We start from the raw sequence: 19,244 nt of genomic DNA, 5'->3' as shown, positions 1-19,244 counted from the left end.
TCCTGGGACTAAGCAAAGAAAAAGCAGCATTCAGTAGAAATGGGAACAGATTTCTGCCCACCCTCTATATTTCTGTGTAATGTCTCCTTCCTCCCAAACCCTGTTCTCTAAAATAAATGAGACCAAGATCCCGGGGGATTTCATAGATTCTTGTTAAATTAAATGAGGCCTCTCTTCTCTTCTTAGTATTGTACAGCTTATGGAGGCTGGAGGTTTAATCATCAAATAATTTATAGTTTCACTGAAAAGCTGTGTGAAACAATTAGAGAGTATGTAAGAGGACTAAAATAGTTAAGTACCAGCTGGATGTACAGACTGGAGCAGTGCCCTGAAGAACAGTATAGGGTATTGAGACTGGAGGTAGTAAGCTCTTGCTGTCTGTTTTTGTGTCTACTTTAGTCTCTGCTGAAAACTTGCAAAAGAACCTAGATCAGATGAAGAAACAAATTTCTGATGTGGAACGTGATATTCAGAATTTTCCAGCTGCCACAGATGAGAAAGACAAGTTCGTTGAAAAAATGACCATATCCTTTCTTGAAAGGAGGGAGTTGCCCCCTAGGAAAAAAAAGAACTTCCCGTGGGGGGACAACAGGATAGATATGATGATATACAATTTTTCCTTAAAAAATTGTTTTTCATTAAAAAATGTTTTTTCATTAAATGCATAGTTCTTGAAAGCATTCTCATTGTTGTGGTTTGCATCAAACCATGCAGATAAAGTAAAAGTCTCCCTTGAGACCTTGCCCTCTGCCCCGTCTCCCCACCTGCCAGACACACACACCCCATACTACACACACATACATATTCCCTTCTCCCTCCCCTTCCCAAAGATAACCACTGCCACTGGACTTCTCTCTGATTTGCACCCTAATGAATTTATTTTAGTAAAAATTGCACTGTATTGCTTTAGCACTTAACATGTTTGGCCCTGTTTCCTTAGCAGTACATGCAGAACAGTCTCTTTTTAAACTGCCACTTCCTATTCTTCAGGAATACCATAGTTTACGGTTTACCATTCCCGTTTTGGATGTTTAGATTGCTTCTGGGTTTTGCTAATATGAACAGCGCTGTGTTTCGCATCCTTGTGCATGCCAGTACACATCTGTGAGTCGTCCTCAGGGCTAGAGAAGTGGGTCTGCTTTCTGGTGTTGGTTCTTTACTCTTTGGCTGCACAGCTTTGTGAAGGATGCACAGGAACAGTATAACAAGCTGCGGATGATGCACTCGAACATGGAGACGCTCTATAAGGAGCTGGGCGAGTACTTCCTCTTTGACCCCAAGAAGGTGTCTGTGGAAGAATTCTTCATGGATCTGCACAACTTTAAGAATATGTTTGTGGTAAGCAGGGTATACCTGCCGACTGAAGCTTTCGTGGACCTTTCTCACTTTCCACTGGGTTCATGTTGGTTGGTGGTGGGTGTGTACATGTGTGAGTGCATACATGCCCACGTGTTCATTTTCTCCCCCACAGCAAGCAGTCAAGGAGAACCAGAAGCGGCGGGAGACAGAGGAGAAGATGCGGCGAGCAAAACTGGCCAAGGAGAAGGCAGAGAAGGAGCGGCTGGAGAAGCAGCAGAAGAGAGAGCAACTCATAGACATGAATGCTGGTAAGAAGCGAAGGCGAAGGGCCGATGGGTTGAGACAGGAACATTTGGAAGGCTTCTCTGTCTAGAGTCTAGAGGCCCGAGGACAGCTCATGTCTGAGCTCAACTCCTGGCAAATGATTTTTGGCAGCCTTCTTCCTCCACGATCCTGATGCTGGACTTTAACCCCGACTCCATTACATGCACGTTCCAGTGCTCCGCTCTCAGTTTTTTCCCTCCTTTGCTGGTTCCTGCATTGTGTCTCATCTCTCCAGTGATTTAGTATTGCTGTAACATGTACTCTTGCCTTCTGCCTGTCCAAAAATTCCCCCGTCCGGTTTTCATACCCTCTAGTACATCTTTTGTTCTTTTTCCCAAACTGTTTTCCTGGCCCTGCTCCTGTCTTTTAATGGCTTGCCTTCTCTTTCTGCTTATTTCACTAAGTATTGTGTCCCCAGTACCTCAGCACAGTTGTACACACCTCTCAGATTGTAAATGGATTGAACTTCTGGAAAGGGGGCGGGGGAGCTGGCCACCCTCTTCTTTCTTCAGCAGAATCTCTATTTCACTCTCAGAAGCATGTCTTTGTTGAAACATATGGCCTCAATTACTGGCCCTCTGTTTCCTGTTTCTGCTTCTTTCCTGCTGCCGACTCCCTGCCCCTCTCTGGCTGCTCTCTCTGTGGGCAGCGGAAATCCAGCATCCATTGCACACAGCCCTGAGCTGGTGCCACCCTTCTTGAACCTGAGGGGCTACGAGCCATCTAAGTAAAGAGGTTCTCTGGGCTGCTGGGTCTGGCAAGAATCCATGCTTTGCTGAGCACGAGAGGCGAGGGCTGCTCTGACACTCCTGCTCCCGGGGACTTCTCTTTGTGGCACGATCAGGGACCTGAAGCAGCAGAACTGCCTGCATTTCTGTCTTTTCTTTATACTTTTTTGGGAAGCAGTTCCCCTGCCCTTAGTCCAGTTGTATGTAAGCCACAAACTTCGCTCTAGTAATGCCATTAAAAAAGCCCACACCAAGTATTCTTCACCTTCCCCCATTCTCCCCAGGCCTCTAGGCTTTGTCCCCAGTTACTGTTTAGGACGTAATAGGGAAAGGTGGAGTCCAGCTGATTTGTGGGACGAAGGCTGCACACAGTCGTCAGGCAGCGCAGGGGACCCTGCCCTGGTCCATGTCCCCAAGGGCAAGCAAATGAGGTTGGAATGTAGGTCAGCTGCACTGGTGGTGTTCGGCCAGCAGGCGGCACTGGGAGCAGTGAGCCCAGCCTTGTGGCTGGCAGCCTACCGGCTCCTAGGGATTTCACAGTTTCAGATTTCACCACCCTTAGCTGTTGCCATGGAAACGGAGTGGGCTGGAATAAGGATTCTACATTAACTCTTTGTATTCCAACCAGAAGCTCCTCTTCAATGCAGAGCTGACTTCTGGAAGATGCAGCCACTGGGGGCAGTACTTAAGTGAAATACACTCTTTATCAGTGGTCTCTCATCTTTCCTCAGCCCTGCTCTGAAACTGGAACCAGGCTTTCCGTGAGAGGTTTATGTAAATTGGAGTGAAACACTTCAGGATAAATAGAGAGTGATATAGTTCCTTATTACTGTCATAATCCCAGTCTCTGTACGTATCCCAGTCTTGCAGGCAGGCAGGTCTCCACTTCTCTGTGCTAGTTCTGATGGGGGTGGGAAGGGAGGAGGGCACTGCAGGAAAATTATCCAAGGTTTGCAGTGGTTGGTAACCAGTGAAACCTTTTGTTTTAACCATTTTCAAACAGACACAAGTAAACATGGGCTGTGAGGCTTGCGGTTGAGCCCTGTGTGTGCCGTGAGCCCCGAGAACCTGGGCGAGGGCAAGCCATGCAGTAGCAGCGCATCTTTTGTGGGGCTCAACACATGAGTGCTACTCGGGCTGAAGAGCTTACATCTCCGTTTTTGTTCATGACAGAGGGCGATGAGACAGGTGTGATGGACAGTCTTCTGGAAGCCCTGCAGTCAGGCGCAGCATTCCGGCGGAAGAGAGGACCCCGTCAGGGTAAGTCAGCAAATGGAGCCCAGCCTGTGTGTTGAAGGAAGGCAGTGAGGCCTCTCTGCTCCTGCTTGTCTTGGGCTAACGAGCAGGTAGTGATGTTCTCAGGGTTTAGAAACTTCCCCACAATAGTCCCTGCGTCTAGAGTGGATGACCTAGTCCTCTTCCAGCCACGTTAGAAAGTACTGACTTGGAGAACTAGGACTTGAGGGACTGACAACAGATATTACATTTGATTATCCTTGTATCTCTCCTCATTCTTGAAGCAGAAACGTAGAATAAGCAAACCACTGTGCAGGACACAGAGATCTGAGTAGGCGTTTGTGTATATGAACAAAAAAACTGATGTAAATTCAAAACTGTACATTAGATGTAGGAATACAAAGAAAATAAGTCAAGAGTCCTTACTATTAGCTTCACAAGCAGAAGAGATAGAATAATAGAAAGTATAGAATCCTATAGAGAGAAGGCTAGGCATCATTCTCCCCAGATGTAAGAATGTAGAGGAGCATCTCAACCGAAGGATTGTGCTATGTCTGAAAGCCGCCTTTTTCTTGGGTGTAATTGGCCTCCACTGCACTTGCCTTCCCCATTTACTCCCCCGCAGCCTCCTCCCCCGACCTTCAGAAGATTTAAGTGGATTATGTTGAGCCAGAGCCTCTAAGAAGAATTATGGGGATAGGAGGACAAATGATCCAGGCATTAGTATGGGGAAGGATCAACGGTTAAATTGCCTTTGAGGGAAGTATATAGTGGCCAAGAGACTGGTCCAGAAGAAGGTATGGTCAAAGCTACTCCTCATGACCTGCACCACTGAGTCTGGTGAAGGCCCTTTGGGGCTACGCATGATGGCTTCTTTCCTAGGTTGAAGGGTGGGCATTACAGAAAAGACAGCATTAAGAGTTTGTACTTCTGAGGTGATTTAAGCTATGTTCCCTGTTCCCTCGCTGGTGCATTCTGTAGGCCTGTGTGATAGGAGCTTCACTTCAAGGTTATTGTACAGATGAGTTGTGTGGTTTGCTTTGGACGCTGCTTAGCTATTAACAGTGGTATCTGTAGGACCTATAGTACCCATCACAGCCTGTAAAGGTGACCTTAACGATCAAGGGTACAGAGCATGTTAGCCCACACAGAGTCAGTGTCCTGGCCCAAATGTTGTAGATCACTATGAGTTTCTTCGTGAATGGCTGACTGCCTGTTTCTGCCAATACTCTGAATACCCAGGGGAAATTCCCTCTGAGGACTCTTCTGTAGGACTTCAGAACCTGCCCTAAACAGAAGAATCCCTCATTACAACTCTTACCTATTTTCTGGCATCCTCTGAGTACAGGCTTTCTGGAGGGGAGGAGAGGTGAGTGTGATGGACTTAGGTCTTTCTGGGATAGCGTGTTTAGTCATATAGATCTAGATTTGGGTAGAGTATGAAGCTAGTGGTATTTTTGGTGTGTTTAGTCTTCAGAGATTCTTGCGACATTGTTTCCTCCCCACCATATAAGGTGATGTGGCCTGACATTAAGCGTTTCTAGATAAACAAAAATACATTGCCTCTCCCTATTTTCCTCTATCCTCTCAGCAAAGTGCCAACCTTCACCGGACTTTTGGTGGGGAATTCCCTTTTAAGCTTCTTCCTGTGGAACTAAACCAGAATCCCAGATGCTTCCTGGACACAGGCAGCCAGACATCAGTGGCTTCCCTCTGCTGGAGAGGCCCCATTCTCCACTTCTTCCCAAGTGAGAAACCAGGACTTATAGGCCGAGGAAGCAGGGATTTTGTTAGAACCTAACCTTTCAGCAGAGGACCTGAATCAGTCAAAGTACTGTTTCCCAGTGCAAGAAGGACTAGGAGGAGACTTAGACTAGGAGATTTTGAAGCAAAAAGAAGGTGAAAATGGGAACTACGTACTTTTAAAATTGGCTCCATCTTGTATCCTTATCTTTCTGGGCTCTGGGGGTCACTAAACACACCGAACATATCTGGGAGAATCAGGGGAGACATTTCTAATTACACTGGTAACCCCTTTAGACATTGGTACATTCATTTCCGAGAAAGTGACACAGCCTTCCATTAAACATAAACAGAAGGCCAGGCATCACAGTAGCGTGCAAAGAGCATAGGACTAGGTAGGCATCAGAAGACCCAATGTCAAATCCCACTGATGCTGTCTAGAGTACCTGAGACACGTTTCTGGGACTCAATTTCTTCACGTCTAAAATGAGAGTTGGGCTAGAATGGTCTCCAGGGCCCTTTACAGCTTTAGTATTTTTTTTTTGTACAGTGACAGTAGGATTAAGAGGAGAAGAAAAGAAAGAGGCTGGACCCAGAAGGCCACATTGTAAAACGATAGAGGTTTCCCTCACTGGCTGCTGGACTTAGCTGGTCCACCCAGTGCTTGGCTGTCTCTGCCTGTTCCTGCTGACTGACTGATTTGAGCTAAAAAACTGAAGCACTATCACGCAGGTCTGCCTCACAGCCCTCCTCGTCCCAGAAAGGCAGCCGTCCATATTGAAAGACACAGCCTTTGCCCTGGGATTTAAAGGAATGTTTAAAAAACATCTTCTGGTCTCTGGAGACCTGAGGGAGTGACCAGTATACAAAGACCCATTGAGGGGTTGGAAGAGGAGCGTTACTATCAGGGCTGGTTCATTAAAAGTGACATGTAAACTGCTGTGATCTGCAGGGTGTGGGAGAACAATGCTTTGAGTGTCAAGGGGAAGAATCCATGTGGATTGTATTACAGCTACTATTTCAGGCTGATGATTGAGTCAGCTTGTGGTTTTAATGACTCAACTCTATCTCCATGTCTGAATTGTGGCTTCTTATATACAGGCCATCTGCTCACTGGGATAAAAGTTAAGGAAGGAAAGAAATTCATCTCCCTCTCCCTTTCCGTCCCTCTGCCACTTCCCAGCTTCCCTCTAAGCTTTCCCTACACTGATAGAACCTTAGAGTTGGGACCAGCGCTAAAGACCTCCAGTGATTAGCATCTCACCTTCTCGTAGGTAACAGGACTTGAGACCCAGATAAGGTCTTGCCAAGATCTACAGAACTGGCTAATGATAGAGCCAGAACTGTAACCCACCGTTGTGAATCCAAGTCCAGGAATATTTCCACTAAGCCTATGTGAGGAGCAGGAGACGACAGCGAGCCCTCTGTGTAGGCCAGAAATACTCTTTCATGCCTTCCGGCAAGGAGAGCCCTGGACATGGTGAAATTGCTTCAGGGAGTTTTCCAGTGACCACCTGTCTAGAGAGGTTAAGAGTATATCCTCTACCACCACTATTTCTCCCTCCACTTTTGTAAAAATAGGACAGGAATTATAATTAGGAGTGTTGTAGACAATAATGAGTTCTTTAGGATGGTAATGATTGCCCCATCTGTCCTAGTTTCCTCTTCCCTAAGGAAGCTTATTAACAAGAGTACTTCCTCCTTAGTAGTAGTTCCTAGCCTGTGTGTTATAAATATCTTTTTCCCAAATCATTAACCTTTTTCTAATTCATCTATACTAGTGTTATATGTCTGATTTTGCTGGTGTTTTTATCTAGCTCACCCCTAACTTCTAGAAATCTGGCCTCAGAGAGCTTTGACCAATGTCACGAGATTGTTCCCTTTTCCCCACGGTCTGTGGGACTACTAGGAGTTAATAATCCTCCCTGGTCCCATAGAGTCAAAATATGTATCTGCTTCTGTGGCTTCTTTTCAATCGTCTTAACAAGTACCCAAGTTAGGGAAAGGCTGGGAGAGGTTGTCTTCTGGATAGTCAAGCTGTTCAGCATAACTGTGGCCCTGAAGCCAGAGTGGCAGCCAGGATTCCTCGATTCTGTTGCCAGTTCCTACAAGAGTTTTCTCTTTTCTGATTCTGACCTTAGGCCACATCAGGTCCATGCCTAGTATACCTACCTTCTAGGCTTAAAAGGGAAATTTTGGTTTTTCCTGACTTACCATCCACTCAGTTTTTATGAAATTTGCAGGGCATCAGAAGCTTTTTGAATCTAGGAAAATACAGAGACATGCTTGATTAGGTACAACTGGTATCTTCTTAGTTTTAGAGGAAGAAACCAAAGAGAGAAACAGCTGAAGATACTTCACACTTGTACTTTGACTTTTCCCATGGTGTCCAAGATAGGTGTTCCTGAAGACCCAGTGTTCCTTTTCCCTGGGTCCAGAGTCAGAAATTATTTTAACATATACTTACCCCTTGAGTCACACACACACAAATATAGTTGGAATATTTTCTCAACTGCTCGTGACTGAATTCAAAGGAGCAGCAAAGTGATAATCAAGCTACTGCCTTTTCTGGACATGACAAGTAGGGTCCTAGAGAAGGGAGTATTCCAAAAAAAGAGCAGAAACTCAGCAGGTCTGAGGAAGATTTTGCTGGAGATAGGAGACCATCCTAGTCGCACTCCTACGGGCCCCTTTCCTCCCCCGTCCGTCGCTGAGGCATCATTACATGTTCATAATCCGAGGAGTAGTTTGTGTGAAACCCTGGAGTCTTGGTCACACACCTTCCCCCGTAACCAGATGAGCCCTGTGCCTGCCAGCCAGGGCCTTCACTATTCTTTCTCCTCTTGGTAGACAATCCTGTGCGTCCCTGGGAGGAGGAGGAGGAGGAGACCTGTAAATTGGTAACCTGTGGGCGTGCTGTGTGCTCCCAGCTGACCAGCGGGTAGCCTCTGCCGTGTGAACACAGTGGCTCTGGGTCATGTTTCTGCAGAGGCTGACAGCCCTGGTGAAGACCTGGGCCCTCTGACCCTGTTTGGCTTCCTTCCCACCTAAAGCTTTTTGCTGGTCTCAAGAAGGCAAAGTGGACACTTTGTTCACTGACTCTTCTGGACCTCTTCCTTCCTGCTCGTGCCCTGCCGCTGCCCTGTCCTGCATTTAGGAGTGCTGGCCTTCTCTCCTCTGTCTCTGCTTCTTTAAGGTTTAGGCACTGCTTTCTCCACCCAGCTTTCCCATGACCCAGCAAGCTGTTTTGTTTTTTGTTTGTTTTTCAATTGGATATAAATCACATACCTAAAATTCACCCTTCTAAAGTATACAATTTAGTGGTTTTTAGCATATTCACAAGGTTGTACAACCAGCACCACTAATTCCAGAACATTTCATGAGCCCAAAAAGAAACCCCATACCCATTAGCAGTCACTCCCCATTCTCCCCTCGCCTAGGCCCGGGCAACCACAAACCTACTTTCTGTCTCTGGATTTGCCCATTCTAGAGGTTTTACAGAAATGGAATTATAGCATCTGTGGTCTTTGTGTCCGGCTTCTTTCACCCTTGGCAGGCAGCTCTCTGGGACCTGCAGTCTCTCTGAGCTGCTTGTAGGGCATGGGAAGAGGCAGACAGCACGAGCTGGGCATGGTCCCAAGGAACAGCTTTCTTGTTGAGGATACTGGGACCATAAATGTGGATTCCATGAATGAATATGAGAGTCTTGGGGATGACGCCCACCAGTTAGGACAGAAACTCATGGATTGATTGGTTCTTCTCTTCCTATTTAGAGTGGCGACTGAAGCTTCACTATCCCTTAGCCCATTGGGCTAAGATTTCTTTGTAGGGTTTGTCCTGGCCATCCTTGACCCCAGCTCTGCTTTCCCTGACATACCTTTTACTACCCCTCCCCCTACACACACCCACACACACATATTGCACACCTTGTAGAGCCCTTGGCATTTGGATCATCGCTGCTGCCCTTGAAGAGGTGGAAAAGAGCTCAGCGTGTGGGCACGGCGAGAGAGAGGGAGGGTTGGTGGAACCCAGGCGAGTGTGGCATCACGTGGCGTCAGTGCATGGCTGCTGCCCCCTTTGCGGGAGTCCCTCTGGCCGCCTGCTGAAGGCCTTCCTCTGCTTGGGACGACCCTGCCCAGGGCTGACTGAAAGTGATTTTGGCCTAGGAGCTTCCTGAGAACTGCCAAGAAAACAAAAATAATACTGTTTACTAAGCTTGAGTCTGTTTACTTCCAACAACCCTCTAATGAGAAAACAGATTTTGAGTACTTCTCTTTACATTACACTGCTGATACTTGAACTCCGTTGTGTCTGTCTAGCTGTATTCAAACTTTTTACTACTTTTCACACAGGAACTCAACTCTCCTACCTGTACCGTACTCTCATATTCCCTGCTTGCCCCCCTCCCCGCCGCAAAGGTATCTTCCATGTGTTCCTGGCTTTCTTCCCCTCCTTCTTCAAAAGAAGGGCCTCTGAACTGGACAGGGCCGCCATGTGTGCATGGCTTCTGGCCGAATATCTGCCGTAGAGATCGATAGGGATTCGAAACTGGCCTTCCATGGACGAGATCTCTCACGTCTTCTCTTGCAGGCAACAGGAAGGTCGGGTGTGCAGCCATATCTCAGCTAGAATCAGTGCTGACCAGGGACGATGCCATGACCTGTGTTCCTGCCAAGATGTCCAAGAAGAGCGAGGAAGTCCCCACCATCCTTGAGGAGGCCAAGGAGTTGCTTGGCCGTGCAAGCTAAGCCAGGTCCTGGGGCCATGGCAGCTCCTCAGTGGAGCTCCAGACTGTCCCTGCCCTGCAGCATGTGCCTGAAGGGTCACAGAGATATTCCTCTGCGGTGGCCACTCCCATCACCTTGACCCCATCTTTGTCTCCAGCCTGCTGCTCTCTCTACATCACACACAGCTTCAGCTGCCTGGAGGCCAGAAGGAAAGGGCAGTGTGGGGAGGCCTGAGGCCAACCCGGCCAGCCCTGGCTCTCGTATTACCAAAGCAGGCTCTGTGTTTGCTGCCTTAACCCCAAGTGTCTCCTCCGTTCTCCGTGGCCTCATCTCAGACAAGGCCCCACCTGCTTTCTCAGCCCCTACCTTTCCCGTGGGCTTTTGCCTAGGTCAGTCTTGCTGGGTTTGTGCTTTTCTTTTGTGTTTTCTCTGGCCCTGAGAACAGCATGGGCTGATGAACCTTTGGACTCTGTCCCTCCTTTCATTGCTGTCACCACCACCCCGCTCTTCCTGCCCCTGGCTCTTGTTGTTTATTACTAGGGGTGTGGCATTGGGAGCTGCTTCCAAGGAAGTGGGGAGCAAATCCCCCTTATCCCACTTTTTGGGAAAGGCCTCCCAAAACAAAAAGAACCTGGACCACTTTTATCTGTTCTACTGTGGCCTAGGCCAGAGCCTAGGGCGGGCAGGCATGGCACAGGTGGGACCTGCCCCCAGCCTGCTGCCGTGCTCTGTGCCCTTGCCTCTCTGGACCCTCTGCACCAGCCCTAGGCTACTGAGCCACAGGCCCTCCTCACGCCCTCCCTAGAGCTTTGGTGCATCTCATCCAACACCTTATCCTCTGTCTCCAAGGAAATGGGAGGTGGAGCCTCCTGGCTGAGAAATTGTTTTGCAAAAGGATCTATTTTTATATGAATTTTTTTTTTTTTTTTTTTTTTTAAGAAAAATAACTCTTCCTTCCTCCTTTCCCCTCCATAATGTAAGAGGCTTTGATGGCAGGTTCCAGAGTCCCTGGGATTTCTCCCCACAAGCCTCAATTCTGAACAAGCCCCTGGACCTCCACCTCAGCCCTCAAGCCTCTGGGCCCTTGAGGCCAGTGCAGACTCTCTCCCCCAGCATCTGACGCCGGGGCAAGGGGAAGCTCTTCTCTTGTTGAGCTGGACCAGGCCTAAGAGTAGTGGGAGCTCTGAAACGACAGAGTTTTTATAAATTTAATATATTTATCAAGCCAAATGTGCAAATGCTAACTGGCCATTCTGGAGCAGTGCGCACAGGCTGTGCCCCACCCTGCTCTCTTCTCTGCAGTGGGCAGGCCAGACTCTTTGGCGGTCCCAGCCACAGGAAGCTCAGATTCTCCGGTCAAGGTGACACTTTGCCCTCCTGTGCTCCTTTCAGCTTCCCACCCGTGGGAGAGAGAATGGCACTGGTAGGGCCTGGCACAAAAGTATAGTTATTAGAGCAAGGGGGAGCTTAGGAGGCCTAAGGGCGCCTGCAGGGAGGCCTTGAGGCCCGGAAGGAGGGTTCTGGTTGGTAGAGCCTGTGTGTGAAGGGGCAACAGCAGCTCCTTTGAGCTACTTCTGGGAGGACCGTGGTGCAGGGGCCTGCTGCTCCCCTAGGTCCCCTCCTCCCTGCTGACATCTGGGGCTTTGACCCTTTCTTTTTTAATCTACTTTTGCTAAGATGCATTTAATAATAATAATAAAAAAGGGACAAAATGCAAACCTGTTCCCCTCACCTCTTGGGCTTCTGGGATGTCATCACCTCCAGTTTGTTGGGTTTGTTTCCAACTGTTAATAAAGCATTGAAACAGTACTGCCTTACAGCTTCCTTTGTGAGTTTCTGAACTATTTGTCCTCACTCTCATCCAGGCTTCTCCACTCTTGTCCTGCCTCAAGCCCGACTGACCTGACAAAATCATCAAAAGGGTGCCGGCACCTTCATGTGCCAGACACTACGGTTGGGCGCAGGGCTAGAACTGATTCATACATGGTGGCTTCTGTCCCGCCATTTGCCCTCTGTAAAGGAGTAGGGCCCCAGTTCAGCCCCCTACCCTTCCACATTGCTGCCTCTTGGCTTGGAACCCTTTTCTTGGATTCAGTTCTGGGACCCCACCTCCCCATGACCCCAGACTTCACATGCAGTTTCCTGGCAGTACCTGTGCCTCTTTTGCCAAGGGAAACCTATGACTGCCATTCTGCCATTCTGCCATTCTCCCGTATTCCCCTCCCACACTCACTTTTGGTGTCCACAGACTACATTACAGACTAGGGCTTACCCTGGGGTGGAAACGTGAGCCTGCCCAGCAGAGGTCAAAAGACAGAGGTCATGCTCCAGATGACTTGATGCTCAGAGCCAGACTTGTTTGAGCACATTGTGACCTGCACAAAGAAATCTTACAAACCAGGTCCAGAACAGACAGGGAAGGGCTCGGAGAGGAACCACAAACCCATTTGGGCAGGCTCTGGAACAGGAAATAAAAGCCTCTTAAGTAGCCCTGGATCCTGAGCAGCTGCCTCCCTAGTATGGCTGGGGATGTGGAGATGCGTTCCCTGCCTCCTTCTTCCCTACCCCCAGAGGCCACGCGTTTCTGGCTTAGAGCTGTATAGGCACACATACCAATTAGGGGACCAACCACAGCTGCTCACACGCTCTGCCAGTCTCCTGCCGTGCCTGGAATAGAACCCAGGCGCCCGGCACCCCGCCCTCTGCAGCCTGGATCTTGGAAACAAAACCCTGCTTCCATCTCAGCAACCACGCACACCACCCTTCCTCCCACGCAAGAAAGCCGCCCCCAGATGCCTACCTAGTTGGAAGGCTTGGTTTCCATGACAACAGACTTCAGAAGCTGGCAGACCGCTTGACCGGCTCTGGGAGAGGACGCCCAGAGACAGCCACCCCCAACCCTGCGGTTGGGCATGCCCTTGCCCTCACCGACCCCCCTGAAAACCCCAATGGGTCTGTCTTTATGTCCTTCCGCCCCTTCCTCCCACTCTGTTGCCTGCAGCTTCTTTGGCGGCAGCAACCTCGAATCCCTCCTTGCTTCCAGGAGGCTGGAGGAGGCGGGAGGTGGGCTAGGTGAGAAGTGAATGGAAAGCACGGAGAGAGGGAGAGAGGAAGGAGGGAGGGCATCTGCGCCTGCGGGCAATCTTATGTCCGCCATGCCCTTTCTGTCCCCTTGACACCGCCCTCCCCCCGCCCCCCGCCCCCCCTCCACACGCATTCCAAGCCCCCTGGGAGGGAGGGGGGGTAGGTGAGGGGTGTGGAGGAGGACTGGCAGAGGAGAGTCCACCCTCCTCCCGCGAAGCCTGGCAGGGCGCTCGGGGTGGTCATTCTAGCAGGGAAGGGGCGGAACTCAGGAAACGTCCACGGCCCCCTCTCCAGCTCTATTTGCCAGCCCGCGCCGCCCCCTCGCCCGGGTCTCCTCTTCTGCCTGGAGACAGCAGCAAACAGACAACGGAACCCTCGGCCGCACGCTGCCACGTCGCGCTCAGAAATCCCCTCCCCCACAGCGGACCCGCAAGCCGATTACACACACGGGGTACAGATCCACAAGCACCATTACGGTCAACGCACACCATTATATATGCACGACGGTGTTGCCGCATTTAACAATTATACACAGACTCTCGGGCAATGACACAAAACCGACACGCAGCACAATAATCGCCTCCCGATCCCGCTCGTCTTCCAGCATACAACTCTGAGCTCATCACTTCATCCACACATGCCAGGAGCCCCCATCTCTTACATAGAAACGGTGAACCTTTCAGAAGAAATCTTTTAATTTTTTTCAAAGAAAAAAAGCCATATAAATATTAGAGTATAAAACTTGCGTGAGACACAGGAAGGGGGTGGGGTGGGGAGCTACGTGACTATGCAGAGAGAAGCGCTTAGAGGAGTCAGGACGCGGGAGGGGGTCGCCGCAGCGCGTGGACACAGCACAAAACACAGCACGGGCCGCCGCAGGCAGATTCGGGGACAGACGGCTGCGCGGAGCCCGCCGCCCGCGGCCCACTCGCCATTATGGAAAAGCACGCCGCACTACACTATTGGCTATTCTACACCAGCCGAAAGAGGGGGGGGGGGGGCTCTACACCACTGCAAGGGCCGGGGTGGGGTTCTCGCGAAGCCCCTCTGCGTGAACTGGACGCCGGGGGCAGAAGGGGTGGGCAGAGGAAGGTCTATGCACAAGGAGGCACTGGGGGACTTTAACCAGGCTCTGGCCACGAGGGGGCGGACTGGGGGCCTGGGCAGTGGCCTTCACAGAGAAGCAATGGCACCTGTCGAGGTGAAGGACTGGGGCTGCTGGATGCAGGGGCCCTGTGGAGAAGCCCTGATCCTGGGCTGACACTTTCCACTTGGTCCCTGCTCTAGCTCCTTTCCTTCCCAACCCAGGGACCAAAAATGGTCTAGCTGGCCCTCCCTTCCTGCTGGGGCCACACTGATCCTTCCACCAGCAGCACCTCTGGAGTACCCAGCACCCACAGAGGCCCCTCTGACCTCTCCAGGGGACCTGGTCCCAAACCTGCTCGGAGCTTCCTTGGACCATAATGCCAGTTTAAATCCATTGGTGCCCGTAGCTCAGCCCACCGCTGGCTGCCCGGGCTGCCCTGTATATGACAGATGAGGGCCCAGCCTGGTGCTTGGCTTATGGCTGGAATTTGGGGATCTGGTCAGTACCCTGGGGGCATACAGAGCCTCCTGCAAGACCCTGTTAACTGATGGATCAAGCTTTGTCCATCCCCCCATTCACACACACACACACACACACACACACACGCACCCTTCCCTTCTTTATCTTACCACCCCATACTGTCTTAGAACATGCAATGAAGTCTCTTGTTTGGGGAGGGGGAAGTCACAGCATGCAGTGGGAACATCAAACAATGAAAAACAAAACAGAAGACTGGTCCCCAGGGTGTTGGGAAGAGGCATGGTAGCAAAATGCCCTCCCTAAATCCAGCAAGCATCAGTACCATGGGAATGGTGACCATATCTCCCAAAACTTGAGCTTGGTCTCAGGTCCTGGAAGGAGGTGAAGGGATTGGCACCAAACCATGCTTTGGGGGAAGTCTGAGAACTGAAGGAGAGGCCAAGAGGTCATGATGCCCTTCCAACTCTTCAGAACTATGAGCCTTTTTAGGTCACCAGGTACCTCAACACCCCCAAACAACTTAAGAAAGAGGAGCTGCTGAGGAGGCGGGTGGGGTGGGTCGGGGAGGAGGGAGGCAGGGGATGGATGGGCCTGATTGAATTTGGAAGATGGAGGAGTTCAGCTGTAGCTGAAGGGGGTGTGATAAATGGTGTCTACACTAACCCACTACCCCCATGGGCACAGCAATTGATTGGATGGGGGTTCCCAGCAGAACTCCCTTTGCATATTCAATCCCCTGGGGGCAGAAGGGGGGTGTTGACTGGGCACTTGTTTCTGTTTCCCAAGGGGAGCATGGCCTGGGCCCCTACCAGTATCCTGGGGGTGAGCCCTGAAAATCCGAGGCCTGGGCACAGCTAGGGAGAGGCTGGGCTGGTTGGGGAGGGAGGCTGCCCTGTGGCTCCAAGGCCTGGCCTCCGCATTACTTCTTCTCCTTCTTGCCCGACTTCTTCTTGTTGCCGTTGCCACCTGCCGGGGCCTTGCCATCTCGCTTGCCAGCTGCGTTGGTCAGAGTGGCATTGCTGCCGGGGATGTAGACGTTCTGGCGGTAGTCGGGCACGTGCTGCAGGGTGAACTGTGGTCCGTAGCGGGCACTCAAGCCCATGGTGCCGGCACCCCCTCCCAGGGTGGAGCTCCCATCAGCGGCTTCTGCAGAGACAAGGGAAGGTCAGGGGCTAAACTTCAGGGTCCCCAACAGGTACTCTCTTATAGCACAAGCAGTTATAGCACTGGACACACCATCCCACCCACAAGGGGTAGGGCTAAGAGGCTCTAGAGTGACCGCCTAGGTTTCATTCCTAGTTCTTTTACCTACTAACTGTGATCCTAGTCAAGTGTACCTAACCTCCCTATGTCTCCTCAGTTTCCTGAACTGCAAAATGGGGATAATAATAGTACCTATCTCTTCCGGTTTTCGTGAAGGCTAACCAAGATTACATACGTAAAGCACATAGACTAGTGACTTCAAACACGCTAGCTGTCATTTCTCTCAGGGCTGAGACACTGCTCTCAAGTCCCTGCCCTAGCCCTTCTCCAGGCAGCCTCTCTGGTCTCCACACTAGACCACAGACTCCTGGGGGGCCAAGACCATGGTCCGTGCAGGTTCCTATCCTGTTCCACCCAGTGCCAAGCACAGAGCGGGCACTGAGCCGTTCTGTTCTGAGTTAGGAGTAGGTGCTTTTCCCGGGATTCATTCCATAACAGCAACCAGTGCCTACTGTGTGCCAAGCACCTTGCTAGATGTTGCACATGCACGACGGCTTTTAACTTCAACTCAACACTCCAGGGACGTGTGTGCTCTTATCCCCACTTTACAGATGAGAGAAGCAAGGGTCAGAGAAGGTAAAAGACTAGCCCAAGGCCTACCAGCCAGGACAGATGAGAGCAGGGGTGAGGCCTAAGTGTATCTTAAGTGTATGCTGTAGGGTATGGTCACCACCACCACCAGAGGCCTGCACCTCATCACTGCTCTGAGGATACAGGAGGGGGAGAGAGGCTGAGAAGATGATGATCCCAGGACCAGATGTCTTAGGTACAATGTAGGCAGAGGCTCACAATGTCAGAGTAGGTGACATCAGAGAGAGCCTGTAGCCCAACTTCCCATCCTGCTCAAGAAGAAACTGGGGTCCAGAGAAGTGCAAATTCTGACCCTGGCTCAGTGTCACCTGGGAGCTTGTGAGAATCACAGACTCAGAATCTGCATTTTAACAAGATCTCCAGGTGATGTGTATGCATGTTAAAGGGAGAGAAGCACAGAAGTACCTACCTCATTGGGTTTTTGTGAGGATTCAAGGAGACGGTGCTTCATCCAGTGAAGCACTTGGTAAGAGCTCACTAAACGTCAGCTGCTGCCACCATCACCACCACCACCACCATCACCATACAGCGTGTCACTGCTTCTACCCTACATGCTCCCGCACTGCCTCCCCAGTGGGTAACAAACCAGGAGTTTTGATGACTCTGGCAGAGCTCATGAAGCCTCTTGCTGGAGTCCTCCCGCAGTTGGAGAGTTAAAGCCCCAGGAGTGCCCACCCCAGCCCAGCCCCCGTCCAGCAGAAGAGGTTCCCCCCACCCTGGCCTCCCTCCACCCTCACCCCAGACCCTGGGAGTGGGTAGAGAGGGTGACTAAAGCCGGAGAGGCTGAGTAATCCTGGGACACCAACCAGGGATTGAGAAACAGACAGGAAATAGTTTCAAAGAACAGCACCAGAGGGGGAGGGGCATGAGAGAAAGCCGAGGAGAGATGAGCCCCCGGCCTTTCCGCCTCCTCACTCCAGCGCTCAGGTTTCCACAGCCTCCATTTCAAGCCCCAAATCTCCGTCATCCAAGGACCTTCAGGGGGCGGGGAAGTAGGTTGGGTGGGAGGGAGCAGCGCCCACTTCCTCCTCTCCTTCCTCACGCTGCGCCCCTCCCCCAGCCCTTTCATTGCAAGGATGTTTCCTCCGTTTTCCCTAATTAACTCCAGGAGGGAGCGGGTCCTCGACCGCGCTGCTCCTTCCTCTTCCACCCCCACCCCGCCCCCGGCCATGGAAGCAATGGGGGAGGGGGCCCAGATCCGGCTTCAAGAGCCAGGGTTCCAGAGAGATTTAGGGGTCGAGGGGAGACTGTCAGAGGCGCCAGAGAGAGACAGACAAGAGGGAGAGAGACAGACAAGAGGGAGAGAGAAAGGGGAAGAAATGGGAAGAAACAGGGAGAAGGGAGGCAGAAGCAGAAAGCTAGGAAATAGGCTTGACTGGGTAACTGGAAGCCAGGCCCACCCACATCCTACATGCACCCACGATCTCTAAGGAGCACGCGAGCAGATGAAAATGACAAAGCCAGCCCTGCCACCTCCTCCCCAGAAGCCCAGACCTGATGTTAACCTGGGCCCTGTGGGATGCAGTGAAGCTGGGCTGGACCAGGAGGGAGGAAGATGGGGAAACCCAGAGTGTAACAGAAACGGGCTGCACTTGAGTTCCATCCGGTCAGCTCTGCCACGAAGGAGCCAGCCCTGTGACCCTGACCGAGGCCCTGCCTGACCCCGACCTCAGTTGGAGTGAAGGCTCTGACCTTCTGTGGAATCAAGTCTCCAATGGCCCCGCCCCCCTTCTAACCCTGCAAGACCTACACTGGGCAGGAACCAGGATCTTCCCTGAGTCCGAGGAGAAACAGATTTTGAAGAGCAGCAGGAAAGAACCTGGGCATCCTCTGGCCTGCAGGAGGTGAGAGCGCTGCCAGCCTCTCTCCTCAGGGAAGCACCTCCCAGCCCCATCCTGCTCGCTCCTCCCGCCCTGCCCTCGCCATCCCGGGGCTGAGGGCGGCAACGCCAAGCAGTCCAGGAGGCCTGGTGAGACTCAGCCAGGGCCAGCTGAGCCACAGGCTGCAGCCTCCTTGAGAGCACACCTTCCCCTCAAAGGTTTATTTAAAAAGCCTCCCAAGTATACTTACTCTCCCGCTTACTTACTCCTCCTCAGCAGCCCACAGGCCTGGCTGGGCTGGACTCCAGGAACCTCTCTGGCTCCAGGGCCAGGAAGCGGGTGTGAAAGTGAGAGTAGGGCCTGACCCTGCCACCTCCACCCCCAAGGTCCATCCCCCCAGCTGACACTCGGGTCGGGGTCGGGCCTTGTGTGGGCCAGAGGGGTGGAGCCCTGACAGGGAAGCCAGACTGCGGAGACCCGGGGACCTTCTGGGAGGCTCTGGGGCTATAAATACTGACTCCATTTCTGTTTTTAAAATCTGGATTTAGGCTTAAAAGTCTGCTTCCTGGCCTTAGGGCTCAAAGCCACAACAGCTAAATATACCTTACTGTCACGTCTGTTTACTTCCCTCAAGAACCCAACTTGGCATCTCTTCAGACCCAGCCACCTGCCTCTTTCATCCTCAGTATCTGGCCTCTCTAGAGCTACAGCAGCGCTCCCACTCCCACCCCGAACCGGGGTCAGCTCTGTCCCAGAAGGCTGGCCCCCCGCCCCTTCTCCCTTCCTCTTCACCACCCATGGCCTCGCCCCACTGGGCCTCACAGACATCCGGGGAAGGCTTGCCAGATTTAACAAATAAAAC

At 51.4% G+C, this 19,244-nt stretch overlaps 2 protein-coding genes across 26 annotated transcripts in view; one reads left to right on the top strand and one right to left on the bottom strand.

The window, feature by feature from the left end:
- DIAPH1 (diaphanous related formin 1) overlaps window positions 1-11,866 on the top strand; it is a 97,491-nt gene extending 85,625 nt beyond the window's left edge. The window contains exons 23-28 of one of the 2 annotated variants that reach the window (XM_057540078.1): window positions 400-525; window positions 1,175-1,338; window positions 1,472-1,607; window positions 3,525-3,611; window positions 8,181-8,222; window positions 9,921-11,866. In XM_057540078.1, coding sequence (XP_057396061.1) covers window positions 400-525; window positions 1,175-1,338; window positions 1,472-1,607; window positions 3,525-3,611; window positions 8,181-8,222; window positions 9,921-10,078 — 713 coding nt within the window. In that variant the 3' untranslated portion in view covers window positions 10,079-11,866. The remainder of the gene's footprint in view (window positions 1-399; window positions 526-1,174; window positions 1,339-1,471; window positions 1,608-3,524; window positions 3,612-8,180; window positions 8,223-9,920) is intronic. The other variant, XM_057540079.1, reaches the window with a different exon arrangement.
- Window positions 11,867-13,814: 1,948 nt separating this feature from the next.
- Window positions 13,815-19,244, bottom strand: part of LOC103012669 (protocadherin gamma-C4) — a 167,725-nt gene continuing 162,295 nt past the window's right edge. For 23 of the 24 annotated variants that reach the window (XM_057541578.1, XM_028161838.2, XM_028161841.2 and 20 more), the window contains one exon: window positions 13,815-15,854. In XM_057541578.1, the coding sequence (XP_057397561.1) occupies window positions 15,628-15,854 (227 nt within the window). In that variant the 3' untranslated portion in view covers window positions 13,815-15,627. The remainder of the gene's footprint in view (window positions 15,855-19,244) is intronic. The other variant, XM_057541584.1, reaches the window with a different exon arrangement.

Source organism: Balaenoptera acutorostrata, chromosome 2 (genome assembly GCF_949987535.1).
Source record: "Balaenoptera acutorostrata chromosome 2, mBalAcu1.1, whole genome shotgun sequence".
In the NCBI taxonomy this organism is placed as follows: Eukaryota; Metazoa; Chordata; class Mammalia; order Artiodactyla; family Balaenopteridae; genus Balaenoptera; species Balaenoptera acutorostrata.
The sequence above is the reverse complement of the archived record's forward strand: the minus strand, read 5'-3'. Positions and strand labels throughout refer to the sequence as shown.